General features: G+C 39.7%; 1 protein-coding gene across 1 annotated transcript; it reads right to left on the bottom strand.

Moving 5' to 3' along the window:
- Positions 1–729: 729 nt before the first annotated feature.
- Positions 730–8,726, bottom strand: LOC128055470 (epididymal secretory glutathione peroxidase). Its single transcript, XM_052648040.1, has 5 exons — positions 8,646–8,726; positions 5,683–5,836; positions 2,622–2,739; positions 2,042–2,141; positions 730–936 (listed from the first exon to the last, which is right to left on the bottom strand). The coding sequence occupies exons 1-5, from the start codon at positions 8,724–8,726 to the stop codon at positions 730–732; spliced, it is 660 nt and encodes a 219-aa protein (XP_052504000.1).
- Between the last annotated feature and the right edge of the window lie 7,901 nt (positions 8,727–16,627).

Below are 16,627 nucleotides of genomic sequence, written 5' to 3'. Positions count from 1 at the left end.
CCACCACAGTGATTCCAGATGCTGTAGGAAACATTTTATTGGAGATAGTTGCAGGGCTGGTTCTGAAGCTAAGGGTTCTAGGGTTGAGAAGGGAAAGCCTATCTTTCAAAGGATGCTCTGACCAAGTGTCATACTCTGAATACACTAAAGATCAGACAGAGGAAAGTTTTTGTAGGGTCTGAATTAAAAAGAGGCTCTGACTGCCACCATCATGGAGATACTCTTCCCTTCATGTGAGGCAATTTCTTGCTCCCACTCTATCTAGGGCTCCTACAAAATAGTGACAGATCAGTGGAGACAGGGATGGGTGGGGTGTCATGGAAAAAGACTGATCTGAAAATATTTGGAAATTGACTTTACATGTTTCTCCTAGGGGAAGACAAATGTTATGAAGTAGAACTTAAATGGTATGGCTATTCACCGCATTGTCAATTCTACACATTTAGGGTAGAGAGAGAAGGAAGACTCAGAATGTGTAGGAACATGCTTTTTCAGGATATCATGGCAAATTGACCTATCCTCATGGATGAATTGGAGAAGGCAATGGCACCCCACTCCAGTACTCTTGCCTGGAAAATCCCATGGATAGAGGAGCCTGGTAGGCTGTAGTCCATGGGGTCGCTAAGAGTTGGACACGACTGAGTGAAGAGAATGTAGAGAAAAGATTTTGTTTTTAAACAGGTCTTCAGGTAAAGAAGCAGGATGGCTCCTGCCCCCAACTTGATCTTCTTATTTGGTTTGGAACTGTTTCATGTATGCCAGAATATCTGACTTGACTGTACTGACTGGAGTCCGATGAAACCAGCGCATGACAGGGACGCCATCAGGTCCCACTAGGAACTTTTCAAAATTCCAGCGGATGTCACGGACCATGATGGGTTCCCAGGATATATGTTTGATTGAGCCCATAAACTCAGAAGGGTGAGGACAGGATTGCTGCAGCAGAGAGATGGAAAAAAGAAATGACGGAATTATTTCTGCTCATGGATGATCCAGGCTATTTTCACCCACAGATACTCCGCTTCCTCTTATGTTGAGATATGTTCATTTCCTATGATACTTAATATATTCTCTGAATCACAACCATGCTAACTACCAAGAAAGTTGTAGATATTATAGCAAAAGTCTACTTCCTCTTTCTATCTCTCCCTGTGACCCCATCACAAAATCCTGTTCCTATGAATGAGATATGTCAGCTGTCTAGCTTTCAATTCCCTTTTCTACAAAGGGAAGAGATTAGAATATGGTTTCCTAGATCTTGATGCTCCATGGGCCAGTCATCTTTTGAAAATACCTTTTGGGGGCCAATATGGAGTTCCAGTGTTTTGTTTTGAAAAATAAGAGAAAAATTTTAAAACACCATTACTTCATTTAGTTTTAAAGAGATAATTATAAGAATAAATTACATATGTGTCCTAATCTTAGAATAATGGGCAACTCTATAAATCAGTTGATGTTTATGAAACCCTCCTAACATTGCCCTGTTTTTTCAGTTTACTGAGTATATATAAAAATCTCAACATGGGTCAACCTTGGCCCACAGTTCCGCATTTAAGGACACTGAACTCTGATCATCTTTAAGGGCCCTTCTCAGCTCTCACATTCTCTGTGTCTAAGAGCCAGTGTTTCATAAAAGGCACTTATTGCATTGTATTACATCTGCCTTTTTTTTTTTGGTGTTCTCCAGTATGAACTCATCAAGGAACAGGGACAGCGTCTGTTTATTTTTATACCCTTATTGTTTAGCAAACTGCCTTATAGATAGCAGACACTCAACAAATGTTCCTTGAATGAATGAATGTCAATGAACAAAAGAGAATGGTCCCAGTGAAAGGTGGCACTCTACACAATGCTTTGTACCACAAAGCCAGAGCATCACAGATACTAACAAATTTAACCCTAGTCCCTATGCTTATAAGGAGATCTCTTCCAAAGAGTTCAACCCCTCCTCCAGGCAGGAGCCCTTGCGTCCGTTTCTACCACACCAACTCTACATTAGGAATATTAAGGAAGAAGAAGCTTAGGTCAGTAATTAACTCACCTTTAAGAAGGTGAAGACTTTCTGCTCTGTTTCACCATTCACATCCCCTTTCTCAAACAGCTGGAAATTAGGTATGTATCCTCCTCCTGGACGGACGTACCTGCAATGAACCATAATGTTCCCAGGAAGCTCCAGAATATAAGAGAGAAAATTATAATAGGGTACCAGGATTTGAGATTACGAAAAAGGGGAATCAGATATGGAGATATAGAAAACAGGGCTGAGAAGGGGAAGTAAGGCTGTTGGTAAACTTTGGGCTCCCTGACACTTGATTTTTCTCTATTCCACATGCTGTCACTGTCTCCCATCTGTATTGTTTCTGTACCAGCAACACCAGGAGCTATTTCTGTGCTCCCATTCCTCCACCATCCATCCAGGTCTCACTTCCCAGGGAAGGGGAAAGCATCTCTGACACAGCCAGACTCACATCAGTGAAGGCCAAATTTAAAATCAGTTAGTAGGTACCCCAAGCCCATTAACCCACTGCCCATCCTGGAAGTTCCCAACATGGAAGTGCCTCTGGAAATGGAGAAAAGGTAGACAGAGACAGATCTCTATAGGGTTTTAAGTAGGCGCTTACTTCAGTCCTGGAAGGATTTCTGAGTTTTCTCCTGGTTCTTGCTTTCCAAATTGGTTACAGGGAAATCCCAACACAACTAAGCCAAAAGGCTTCAGCTCCTCCTGTAGTGCATTCAGTTCTATGGGTAGAGAATGGACAATATGGTGGCCTGGCCAGAGAGCCTGCCTTGTGTATACAGACAGTGATCCTTGGAAATACCCATTTTACAGAGGGAAAAACAGAGATCCAGGAAAAGGGAAAAAATATCTAAGTCAGAAAGACTGTTCATGGCAGGGCTGAAATGAGATACTAGATCTCCAGACATGTATGCAAAAGCCCTTTGTTATAATGCAGTATTTCCCAAATCTGCAGCACATCAAAATCAGATGGGACCTTTCCTTAAAAATAAGGATGCCCAGATTCCTTTCCAGAAGTTCTTCTGGTCACATTATTCTGAGGTGGCTCCCCAGTCATCTTTATTATTCTAAAGCTCACCAGATCACTGCTGGTGGGATTGTAAAATGGTATAACTGTTATGGAAAATAATATGGAGGTTTCTTAAACAATTAAAAATAGAACTACCATAAAGCAGAAGTCCCAATTCTGGGCATATATGCATAAGAATTGAAAAACAGTCTCAGAGAGATATTTGCACATCCATGTTCATAGGAGCACTATACATAAAAATCAAGAGATGGAAGCAACCCAAATGTCCACTGATGGGTGAATGCATAAACAAAATGTGGTATATCCATATACAATGGAATATTATTCAGTTTTAAAATGGAAGGAAATTTTGTCACATGTTACAACATGAATGAATCTTTATGCTAAGTGAAATAAACTAGTCATGAAAAGACAAACACTGTAGGTAAGATAGATACATGTGGTATCTAAAGTAGTCAAATTTATAGAAACAGAAGGTAGAATAGTGGTTACCAGGGGCTGGGGGAAAGGAGAAAGGGGAGCTGTTATTTAATGGATACAGAGTTTCAGTTTTGCAAGGCAGAAAAGTTCTAGAGATTTGTTTTACAACAATGAATATTTTTAACACTGCTGAACAGTCTTCTTAAAAGATGGTTAAGATGGTAAATTTTATATTTTGTCTTTTTGTACCACAATTTAAAAACAAAAATTTTAATTTCATTTTAATTTTAAACGAAACCACATTTAAACATCACTGACTATCAGTTTGCCTTCCCTGATTGGTTAATTGGTAGATTGAATCTTTTTTTTTTTTAAAGGGAGGGACATGCGCAATGAGAATGGACTTCTCTCCTCTTCACAGGCTAGTTCACCCTGGGTAGAGTGGGGGTAAATCTGACAGGGGCAAAAAGAAGCAGAGAAATTTCAAGTTGAGCTTTCTGGCGTTCTTTAACAATCTTCAGCATGTTAAAAATACATTCTACCTAAAAACCCTCACTGATATACCAAAACACAAGCTTCCAATTGCCTTCTTCCCCAAGCTTTTCAGTTTGTTTCCCCGGACTTTTATAATCATCTTTTCACCCTTTGTGAGCCAAGCATCTTCAGTTCCATAGCAAACACTAACCACTCCCTAACTGAACAGTCTGCTCAGGCAACAGTGTCAACTGATATCTCCTCTAAGTCCTTTCATTTTTATTCTCTGCAGTATAAGATTGCTTTCCTATTTCCACATGGTTCCTAAGTACTTTTCCTCACATCCTCCCCTCTTGTCTTTAGTCACTATAGATAATAACTCCTCTAGGAAACAGACTATTAATTAGGAAACCTGTCTTCCAGTTCTTGAGAAACTATTCCCCAGTTCTTGCACCTATTACATACAGAGTTGGAACTGAATAAATTGATTTTTAAAATCCCTATAACTGGCAAAATGAAGTATGGTCCAGTAGAATATTATTCAATCTTAAAACAGAGGGAGGAAATGATCCGAACTCCAAGGTACCTTATTAATTTTAAAAAGCAAATTGGCAGGTTGCATTTATTACTTTTTGTGTTTGGAGAAGGAAATGGCAACCCACTCCAGTATTCTTGCCTAGAGAATCCCATGGACAGGGGAGCCTGGCAGTTACAGTCCGTGAGTCAAAAAGAGTCAGACATTACTGACTATCATCATCATCATTTATTATATGTCATCAATTGGTAGAAAAGTAAAAAAAAGAATACATATATATTTGGTAAACATGATAATACTGGTCATCAGAAGGGAAAGGAAACAGATGAAAAGAATTTTTACTCTATACTTTTTTATTACTTTAACTTTGAGCCTTGTGAATATAGTTCAGTTCAGTTCAGTACCTATTCAAAATAAAATAATGAAAAACCTAAAAGTGAAGTTCTTATTAGTTCAAATATAAGAAAGGCATCTATTTCTGATAAAAATTAGTCCTGTTCATTATTTATTGGCTTTTAATCAAAATGGCCTAAGATATGAGAAAGATAACACTCTACCCTGAATAATGCACAGAGAGGGGAAAAATCTACACCTAAAGGAGGTGTTGAGGTTGGAGAGGAAGCGTTCGCCTCTCTTACGGTCGCCTCTCCAGCCCTCACTCCAGTCAAATGTGCTCCAGGGATAAAGCCTTTTTTTCTCTTCCCTGTCTTTGTAAGTTACCTGGAAAAGTCTCAAAATCATCAATCCTACCTCCTGTATTTGCCAAGAAGACTTGAATCTTCAGAGAGGCTGCTGCTCTCAAATACATTATTGGTTCTCCTGGAAATCTCAGGAGCAAAGCAGAGGCAGGACGTAGGAAGGGTCAGCAAACATTTTCTGTGAAGCTCCAGATTAGTCATTTCAGATGGCCTCTGGCACCAACACTCATACTACTCAACTCTCTCTTGCAGCATAATATCAACCATAGACAATCTGCAAATGAATGGTCATGGCTATGTTCAATAAAACATTATTTACAAAATTAGGCTGACTGGATTTGCCCTGTGGACCATAGTTTGCTGACTCCTGACATTAGGGAATAAAGTCACTTGATCGTGAGTATTTGTTTTGATATATAGAATTAAAATTAGAATATAATACCAATATGACTTAAAATATAACAAGCTGGAAAATTAGTCCCAAGGAGATTTAGCTATGAACTCTTACCAGGATATTGAGCTGTCAGACCACAATAGGTGGCCACATTGACAAAAAGGACATGTTTGCCCGCATACTGCTTGAACTGAATGTGTTCATTTCCATTAAGAGTAAAAGCGTCATAATCATAGATGGTGCCTTTCACATCTTTGTAGCAATCCATCTGGAAGATTTTAAAAAATCATGATTTTAGTAATAATAATTCCTAATGTCAGTATAATCTTTCAAACCATTTAAAGAACAATACATATATTAACTGAGATTCAGAAAGCAAATACGAGTCATCTAATGTGTCAATGACAAGATTGAAACTAGGTCTTGTGACTTGAAAGGCAATGGTATTTTTGAGGAACAGGCAGTCAAGTCTCTTTATTATCTTTGCAGAGGTAAAATACCAGGAACTGCTTGGATGAATGGAAAAAAGCAGAGATTCATGAGCTGGAATGGGATGGCCTGGAAGTAAGTGGAGTCAAACTGAAAAGCATACTGCCTTTCTTGCTTCTCTGAAAATGAAGCTACCCCTTGTCTCTTGGTTGAAGGCATTCTTGCCTGGATTCCCACAGTGAAGAGAAGGTTTTTAATTCCCAAGTATTTCAGGATAGCCTTATTACTTCTTTAACTTTCCCTAGGTCTTCTGACTTCCTGCCCCACTCATCAGCATGGTGGAGTGGAAAGAGCTCTACCTGGGAATCAGAAGCTTGCTCTATTGTTAGATTTCCTTGTGATCCTGGGAAGTTCTCATCCTTGGCCCTCAGTTTCTCCACTGGTAAAAATGAAGACATTTGTCTAGATTCCTATTAGATCGTGAAAGGCTTCCAGGTTTAACATTCTAGAATCTAATATTACTCCTACCTTGAGTAGTTTTCTCTCTCAATGCACGGTTACTCATATGATGGTCTTGTAAGCCAACACTATGAAATTCTAACTTTTTGTAGCTGCCAGGAAAAGAGATGCAGAGCTCAAAAATCCATCTGTAAGTAAGTCACCAAACTGTGTCTGGCAGCATCCAACTTATCACATGCCCAACTCCTTACCCATCATGCTCTAGCTATCTAATATCTACCTTCACCACCAGCTCCATCTACCTTAATCTTTATCCAATCTATGGAACATATTTGAGCAAAGTTCCACATAATAGAAATAAGTTCAGCATGAAATTTTCATTGCCTATCCTTAGGTTAAATTCCTCTACAGGCAGATCTCATCTTATCTCTCCTCTGTCTTTATCCATGCAGGGTCCATGCAGTACCCAAAATACGCTGACTCCACAGGGCTCACCAGCACATCCTGATTTCCTTCTCTATATCAGGGAAGCTGCTATAAATGGGTTCTGGAATACAGGGAATGTAAAATCCCAAAGTATGAAAAGAAAGCTAACATCCAAACCACCCAGTCAGAAAAAGGCAGAGAGGTACTGTGACCAGAGAAAGGAGGGAAGAATATAATCTAATAAGAAAGGTCCAGACTTAAACTAGGATTAAACTAGACTCCCTGGAAATGCAAGGACTATTACAGATTTTAATCAGACACCATCTGCCCCACCTAAAGGAGTGATCCAACACAAAACCAAACCAAACTCTACCACTGATTGTATCCCTAGCACACTTAGCTACTTAGCTTTTACTCCTAGGGAGAGAGGCATGTTCTCTATGCAGGCTTTTGCACCTTTCCCTAAATGCATGCACAAATACACACCAGCAAAACTGAGACATATATAAAGAGAACATTATATCAGAGTATCCATTCCTATCTCCATTATGCCTGGTTCCCAGCTAAACATTTTTAAGAATTTGCCTTTTTCCTGCCTTTGCTACTGTGCTGAAAATTCCTGAAAATCATGTTGGGTACGAGAATGCATGGCCTTAAGACTCTGATCTTGAAGACTCCTGTAGGTCCAGTCCAGCTTACTCCTGATATTCATTGTTATTTCACATTTATTTAGGTCTGCGTGATATGTCTCAAATATCTCCAGACTCGGCCTTTATTAAGCAAGTTCTACAGTCAAGGGTCTCCACACCCAAGTAGCCAGCACCAGTTAGCATAAACACTGTCTCAACTTTCAAAAATAAAGAAAATCACTCAAGAGGTTATCTAATCAAGAGGAAGGAAGATCTTACTAGAGTTGCAATTATAGACCACATCATATGCACAATAATTTTTGCTCACCCTCCCACCCCATAACTGGGTGAACAAGTGGGTAAATTCTCTTATACACACATTTATGGTGAGAAAGCAGAGACTAAATGGAGGTGAAGTGACTTGTCTAAGGCTAAAAATGATAACCCATTATGTGAATGAGAGTTTGCTTGCCCCTACCTTTTGATTGCTTTTTGCTTCTGGGTCTTCTAGTTTATTGTTGTTCTTTCCTAAACTGCCCCTGCCATTGCCATACACATTTTTATCAATAAGGCAACTTTTTTTATTGTGTCAATAAGCCATGAATTAGAGGCCAGAATTCAAGACTTCTAACTTCAGATCCAATTGTTTTGGCCTCCAGTTTTTTTTTTTCCATATGTTTTATGTTTCTCTGATAACTCTGATTTTATCCATCCCTAAAACTTCCACATTCATTTTTCCACCTCTTCATATGTTTCCTGCTTAGCTGTGTCTGAGATGACTCAACTCAAACTTTCCTCCAAACCCTAATCCCCACTCACTGTGATGCCCACTACAGCTCATGCCTCAGACCCAGCTCTGATGCATACTGATGGGTGGCTAGAAGGATGTCCAGGCAACCTCTACCTGGAGAAGAAGAGGAGAAAGGACCACAGTAAAAGGGTTCTCTTGTCCTTACCCATATTCAGCTCAAGGAACACCATAGAAGTGAAGAAGAGTCGAGGAGAAGTGAAGAAATGTTTAGAGGGAGGAAGCAGAGGTCAGAGCCTTACAAGAAGGGCTGAGGGTGGGATCTTGGAGCAGGACCCAAGATTCCACCTTTGAACCTTGTCCCACCCTCTCTGGAAGTCACTTACCTTCTCTAGACTGTAATTTGTTTGCGCAAAGCCAGCTAGGAAAAGGAGAAAAAGACAAGAGGCCCTTAACTGTACAGTCATGATAGTATCTTCAGATCACTGATCTGAGAGTCTGAGGTTGTTGGGCACCCAGTAACCTTTTGATACTCTGCCAGGGACTAGCCCAAGCCTATGTAGGCCAATCATAGGGCAGCAAGGATTTCTAGGGTGTGAGTGGGGCAAGAGGACATAGAATTCAAACCACATCCTCACCTACACACACCCCCGTGAGCACTCAGCGCTCACTAGTGCAATGAGGACCTAGGACTCACATAAATTCTGGCAGAATTATGAAAAGGTGAGGGCAAGCACTCCACACTCTTTCAAGACTATTGTCTATTTTTTCTGAGTGGATAGCCATGTCTAGGTGCAGATGCAGTCCCCCAGACATCTCAGTAAAGTCAATGCGAAACGCATGACATGGATGTTCCAAATACTATTCCTAATATTATTATTTGGCTTAAAAAAAAAATCAAAGAATGGATCACATGTGATCTGTCTAAGAGAGTTAGAAGGAAACTGGGCCTGAGGAAGGGAAAAATCTTTACACATTAATATGTTCACTATACAGTAAATGTTTTCACATGCTTATAAGTCAGTAAGAAAAACCAAGCAGCCCAAGAGAAACTTGGGCACCAGACAGTAAACCAAATGGAATCTGTGGTAGGATACAGTGTTCTCCCTTGCCAATAATCAAAGAGATAGAAACAAGAAACGTTGCATTCTGCATTTATCAGATTGGCCTAAGTTCAAAGGAATGGAGGTACCCAGTCTAGGTGTCAGTCTGATATACTCCAGGTGAGGGCAGAAAGTAATTGCCACAAAATTTCTGGAGGATAATCTGCCATTTTAAATACAATGTTGTTTTTTTTTTTTTTAAGTAAATAACTTAAAAATTCTTTTATTTTGAAATGATTATAAATGTACTGGAAGTCGCAAACACTTCTGTTAATCTCCTGAAAGCCTCAGGGCCCAAGAAGGATAATGGAAGTGAGACTCACATTCCTCTAAGGATAAAAATGCTTTGCCTCTCAACCATCCTAAGAACCCCCATCCATTCAGCAAAAGTTTCTAAACACTGCTCAACAGTATCAGCCAAAATTTTGAATAGATGAGTTTATGTAACAGGCCTTGAGCACTTGGAATTGCTGAGTTTCTCACATAAATAACATATATCTAATTCCCACAAACCTCATGGCAGAGTTGCTGACCAATAACTTTCTCCCTCTTATCTACAGTATGGATTTACTTTCTGGGCCTCTAGTGCTAAGGTTGGAGTTAATCATACTCCTAAATTCATGATTATTTGTTCTTGCAAGGTCCCCCTTTTTGTTTTATATTCATACTCAAACTTCTCCCTTCTCCCTATAGGTGAAATATGTTTAATATGCATATTGTTTTTATTCTTGAAATATCTGTATATTGTATATTACCTCTTTTAAATTTAAAAAATTATTTTTTTTAATTTGGATCTCAGATTTAAAGGGTTGAATTAATCACACTTTAAATTTATGGCACTATATCATCATTAGGCTGTGCAATGATTCTCTTCTTATATTAATTAAAAACATTTTTTGTCCCCAATCCAATCCCATTTTCCTACCTCTCAGAGAGGAAGAGGGGCAAGGTAACAGTTACTACAGACTGAAAAGTTGGCAGTCTTGTCATGTTGCAACAAAACATTTGGTAAAACTGTTGTCTGATGACTTAGAAGGCAAAATGACTAAAACAAAGATCAATATGTTTCCTAGTGCCGTGGGATTAGAAGGTTGAGTTTAGCAACTAACTGTGCTCTAAGGAGATAACTAACAAAGAGATGCTGAAAAATATTTGGATTGGGTGCAGAGGATCAGCTTTGTCTTTACCACTCTCCCCAATCTTCCTTCTCCCATAGGATTTGCACTGAAAGCTCAGCTTTACTAACTCTCACGTTTATTGAAATGATAAAGTCTTCTTTAAAGCAGACTCTGGAGATGGTGAAGGAGAGGGAAGCCTGGCGTGCTGCAGTCCATGGGGTCGCAAACAGCTGGACACGACTGAGTGACTGAACAACAACAAAAGCCTTCTTTTCCAGTTCTTACTGTTTTTTTAACCAGGCCCCGCCATAAATAGTTGCCTCCGCCTCCTTAAAACTGAAGTCTGAGTAGGGTTTAATTCTTGCTGCTGGTGGAGTCTGGGCATTCAAGAATTCTCTCAGAAAACAGAGGCTTTTTGTTATCCCAGATTTCTGATCTCTTCTCAGAGGCCTCTAATCTAGAGGGAGGAGCCCAAAACAATGACTGCTGGCCCAGCTACTGAGCTCCTAAAGCCCTTGAGGGCAGCTATACAGGTTTCCTACTTCCTGCCCACAGATCCTCCTGCCTTTGTCCAGTCACAGCTAGCACTGGATTTAGCCCAAGGCAAATACCCATCATTAATTTAACAGATGGAACTGATGCTCAGATAGAAAAACTGACTTATCCAAAGTAGAATTACACTCTGCTTCTTTCCTGCTGTTATAAATTCCTTACTTTATTAGCTACATTCTCTTTGCTCATCACACAATAACTAATTCCTAGAGCAGAAGAGACCCATTCGTCATAATTGTTCCTGAGTGTGCAGATCAGAGCAAGGGGCCTAAAATCTCTGCCTTCCCATCTCTGTATCTCATTGTTTTAGTTTCCCTGGAAATAAGAGCTCCAGTCAGGAGAAGGAAAAATTTAGGAGCTCAAGCTCAGCAGGCGGGACTACATGAGGGGTACTTCCTGTCGTAGTCTATCTGACAATATCATTTTCGTTCTGGAATGCTGAAGCCATTTCCTATTTGTCTTCCCTCTTCCAAGTTCTTCCCCTTCAATGCTTTTTTCCTCTTCCCCCTGCTACCACTGGAGCTGCTGAACTCTTGTCTCATGATATCGCTCCACTGATAGTGAGCCAATAAGGCTAACAATTTGTTATAGAATCAAATCCAGAATCTCCAGCATGGTATCCAAAATTCTCCTGTGATCTCAGCCTCCTTCTCAGTCTTCACTCTCAATAAGCTCAGTCTTCAGGCAAGCTAAATACTCTCCATTCCCTGAATCATATCTCTTGGGATTTAAGTTCTTGATCTTGGAGACCAGTTACTCAGGGATTCCATTTTCCTTGTCCCAAATTATCTATATATTTATTTCCATTGAAAGATCAAGAAAGCAAATTCAATTGTTTTTACCAAACAAGATTTTTAGGTAGAAATGCTTAGACCTGAGCCACAGATTAAGTCTGAAAACCAGTCCAGATCTAAATTACACAATAAGATCTCTCTAAATTACTCAATAAGATATGATTAAAAAAAAAAAAACACGTCTCAACAACTGCCTATTTTTCCTAATAGGACTCCAATATTTCCTTGAGGTAGATTTCTTATGAGGATAACTGTTTGCCAAAGGTCACACAACTACTGGGTGGCCATTTAAAGACTGAAATAAAGCCTTTCAGATTCTCTGTCTTAGCCTGTGTTAATGACTTAATCCTACCTGAAAATCAACACTAACTTTCTTATGTTAGTTTCATTTTTTTTGAGTCAACATTTATCATTATTTATTGATTTGGTTGTGCTGGCTCTTTATTGCTACATGAGTAAAACAACTGGGCTTTCTCTAGTTGTGGTGGGGAGGGGGTTGCTATTCTTAGTCGGGGTGCATAGGCTTCTCAATGCAGTGGCCTCTCCTTTGTGGAGCACAGGCTCTAGTCACGTGGGCTTCAGTCACTGCAGCATGCCGGCGCAGTAGTTGTGGTACACAGGCTTTACTTGCTCCACAGCACGTGCAATCTTCCCAGACCAGGGGTTGAACCTATATCCCCTGCACTGGCAGGTGGATTCTTTGTTAGCTTCTTTGATCATAGAGGAAATAAGTTAAACTTTTTTTGAGATGTAGTCCACCTTTTCAACCCAGATTCAATCACAGCCTCTATAACCATCCAAATATGATTTAGAGATCTTTGTCCATCATTTAGCTTTACTTGGATATTTTCCCTGAATTAGACAATCTTCATTGTCATCTGAGATCCCCATTCAGGTCTCTAGGATTTTCTTGGGTTGCAAGTGTGGCTTACAAGTGTGAAGCATAGGGTCTACTCCTAAGCCTGCCATTTTAAAGTTATATTGCTCACGTTTACATGGAATTCGTAGTTGACAAATCTCTTTTACATCAAGGATTTCATCTGGCCTTCACAATCAGCCAGTTATAAAGGTAGAACAAGTATTATTTGCGCAGATTTTCAGTGGAAAAATGAGGTTAAGAGGGAAAGTGACTTGGGTGAAGTCTCATTAATAGCATAGACCTAGACTGTAAACTTGAGTTATTTTGAATCCACTTGTCTCTCCACTCTAGGTTCAATTCTCCATAAAATATATGTTTGGAAAAGGAGGGAAGTTCTAGAGAGACCACTGTTCTTTTAACCTTCTGGCCTCCTTCTTCAATCATGAAGAGGAAGTTCACCTCTGGTCCAGGCTGATTCTGGCCCTGGGCCTTCACTAAGACAGCTGGCCCTGACACCCAGGCTTCTGAAGGGTCTGTCACTCGTGCCAAGCTTTCCTCCTCCAACCTGCTACAGGAAGAACTCTGCTTCTTGGAGGTTGGAATGGGGAGGCAGTGAGAGGAAGGATGTGTACGCCCTTGAGTGATGTTCTTGTCTATTACCCCTGCCTTAATGGGCCGGGGGAAGGCGTGGGAGAGAGAGCTCTGTGTCCATGCAGAGCCACAAGAATTGGAATAACCCACACCACTCAAACTCAAATGTCATCCTACCTGGAAATTCTCCAGTCTGTGTCTCAGGCCATTGCTGCTCCCAGAGAAAAGATAAATATGCCCATATCACCAACACACACTGCAATCCATCACCAACAACTCAACAGAACTCTGGGACATCGAGAAAATACATCACCAAAGTCCCTTCTAAGGCTGACATTCTTAGTTTATTTTCTTAGATTTTCAGAGATTCTGAACACTCTTAAAATTGATTTGATCAGTTATTACCCCTAGATTATTAGGAAACAAGAGTAGGAAAACAGAAATTTTACAAATTTTAAGCTCTGATGTGTCTTATGGGTGATGTTTCTCAGGCCACAACTCTATACATGAAAAGAAGATGCTCAGTAAATTGGAGAGATTGCCTCCTCCAAGTCACAAGGCCAAGGCTAGACACATCCACAGCTCTGCCCCCACAACAGTCTCTATCCTTGTTGCAGTCAGATCAGGTTTAGAATAAGCAATTTATCCAATACTTCTTAAATGGAATAAATAACTTTTCTTTCAAACCTAGAATCACTCAAGGTTCATGTGTTGATATTGATTATGTCTTCTTCATATCTTTTAAGTCTAGAACAATCCCATTAAGTTTCTATTTTATGGCATTTTTGAAGATGGAAGTTCAGTTGTCCTGATAAATATCCCACATTTTTGTTTGTCTCATTGTTTCCTCAAAGTGTCGTTCTTCCTTTACACAGGCAGACCTTGTTTTTATTGCACTTCACAGATACTGTATTTTTTATAAACTGAAGGTTTGTGGCGACTCTGAGTTGAAGAAGTCTATTGGTGCCATTTTTCAAAGAACACTAGTTTTTAAAGCACGTAAATTGGGTTTTGGGTTTTTTTAGACACAGTGTTTATGTTACACACTTAATAGACTACAGTATAATATGAACATATCTTTTATACCCACTGGAAAACAAACAAAAAAGTTCATGTGACTCACTTTATTGCAGTGGTCTGGAAGGAATCAAGCCCACAGTATCTCCAAGGTGTGCCTATATTTCTTGTTTTGGCAGTGAAGTTGAAGACTTAGATGGACTAGAATTTTGTGAATGGTATAGTCATCCCTGAATATCTGCCAGAGATTGGTTCCAGGAGCCCCTATGAATACCAAAATCTGCGGATGCTCAAGTTCCTCATGGAAAATGTCATAATACAATTGCTACAATCAGCCATTTTTATCCACGTGTTTCACATCTATGGATTTAACCAACTGCAGATGAATGCCTGTTTAAGGTAGAAATAAAGTTCTAATTTTTTTTCTATATATATCCAATTGAATCATCACTGCTTATTAAAAGACCATCCTTTATTTTTCTATTACTTTATATTGTACTTTATGATAGGGGGCTTCTCACGTGGCTCAGTGGTAAAGAATCCACCTGTCAATGCAGGAGACGAAGGTTTGTTCCCTGGGTTGGGAGGATCCCCTGAAGTAGGAAATGGCAACCCACTCCAGTGTTCTTGCCTGGAAAGTTCCATGGGCAGAGGAGCCTGGCGGGCCACAGTCCGTGGAGTTGCAAAGAGCTGGACACGACTGAGCACGCACATGCAGATGCTTTGTCCTAAATCAAGAGTCCTCGTAGACACAAATCTATTTCTGAGCTCTCTCTTCCCATTGTTCTACTTGTTTATCCTTAAACTAATGCTTAATGTAGCTTTTAAACATGTAGTTTTAAAAATGAATTTTGATATTTTATAAAGCAAGTTCTCCCACCCTCTTCAAAAGTGTCTATTTTTTTTGCATTGATTATTTTTTTAAATGTTATTATTATTAGTTTTATGTTTTGGCATGTTGGGTCTTTGTTGTGGTGCAGGGGCTCTTCATCATTGTGTGTGGGCTTTCTCTAGTTAAAGACAGAGGAGGCTACTCTTCACTGGGGTTCGTGGCCTCCTCCATGAGGTGGCTTCTCGTCACAGAGCACAGGTTCTAGAGCATGAGGGCTCAGCAGTTGTGGTGCACAGGTTTATTCTCTCTGCAGCATGTGGGATCTTAGTTTCCAGACCACGGATGGAATCCATGATCCCGGCATTGCAAGGCGAATTCTTAACCACTGGACCACGCAGGAAATCCCTTGACTATTTTTGACCATTTACACTTCAGTTTCTTTTTTTTTTTTTAAATACACTAAAGTTTCTTAAACATCTTTTTCAAATTCTTCAAGAATGTCTGTTAGGATTTTGGTTGAGATTGTACTGAATCTATAAAATGGTTTGGGTAGAATTGACATTTTTACATTGTTTACTCTCCTAATGATATACCTCAAAATTAACCTAGAGCTCTTGAAAATTGTGGCAATTGAGACATATTTTTCATCATAAAGATCTAGTACATCTTTTGTTGAGTTTGCTGCTAAGTCACTTCAGTCGTGTCCGACTCTGTGTGACCCCATAGACGGTAGCCCACCAGGCTCCCGCATCCCTGGGATTCTCCAGGCAAGAACACTGGAGTAGGTTGCCATTTCCTTCTCCAATGCATGAAAGTGAAAAGTGAAAGTAAAGTCGCTCAGTCGTATCCGACCCTCAGTGACCCCATGAACTGCAGCCCACCAGGCTCCTCCATCCATGGGATTTTCCAGGCAAGAGTACTGGAGTAGGGTGCCATGGCCTTCTCCATTTGTTGAGTTTACTAGTAGATATTTGATTATTTTAATGTTATTTTAATTAAATTAAAATAAATAAATATTAGGTTTATTTTAAATGGTTTATGAAAATATACAGAAATATAAATAAAATTTGTATTGATGTTTTATCTAACAACTTTGCTAACTTCACGTAATAATTTATTGCTTGTTTCTTTTTAAACTATATGGTTGCAAGGTGGTAGGCTTCTCTGGTGGCTAAGACAGTAAAGAATCTGCCTGCAATGCAGGTAGACTGAGATTCAATCCCTGGGTCAGGAAGATCTCCTGGAGAAGGAAATGGCTACCCACTCCAGTATTCTGGCCTGGAGAATCGCATGGACAGAGTCTAGAGCAGGAGACAGCTGACTGACTCTCACTTTTACAAGGTATGCTAACAGTAGTTTCATTTGTTTCTAATCTTTGTACATTTAATTTCCTTTTTTTTTTTTTTTTTTTGCCTTCAATTCACTGTCCAGTTTTGCCAATACAACATTGGATTAAAGTAGTAACAGAGATTCTTTCCTTGAACATTATTTCAAGGGGTAAT

Source organism: Budorcas taxicolor, chromosome 11, assembly GCF_023091745.1.
Source record: "Budorcas taxicolor isolate Tak-1 chromosome 11, Takin1.1, whole genome shotgun sequence".
NCBI classification, from domain to species: Eukaryota; Metazoa; Chordata; class Mammalia; order Artiodactyla; family Bovidae; genus Budorcas; species Budorcas taxicolor.
This window is presented reverse-complemented; position numbering and strand designations above follow the sequence as displayed.

Excerpts from the sequence above, each read along its gene's own strand:
- LOC128055470 (XM_052648040.1), bottom strand. The coding sequence starts at position 8,726 with ATGACTGTACAGTTAAGGGCCTCTTGTCTTTTTCTCCTTTTCCTAGCT. Across the intron at positions 2,142-2,621 it reads GAAATCCTTCCAGGACTGAA|GTACGTCCGTCCAGGAGGAG; the intron begins GTAAGCGCCTAC and ends GGTTCATTGCAG. Across the intron at positions 937-2,041 it reads AAGTCTTCACCTTCTTAAAG|CAATCCTGTCCTCACCCTTC; the intron begins GTGAGTTAATTA and ends TCTCTGCTGCAG.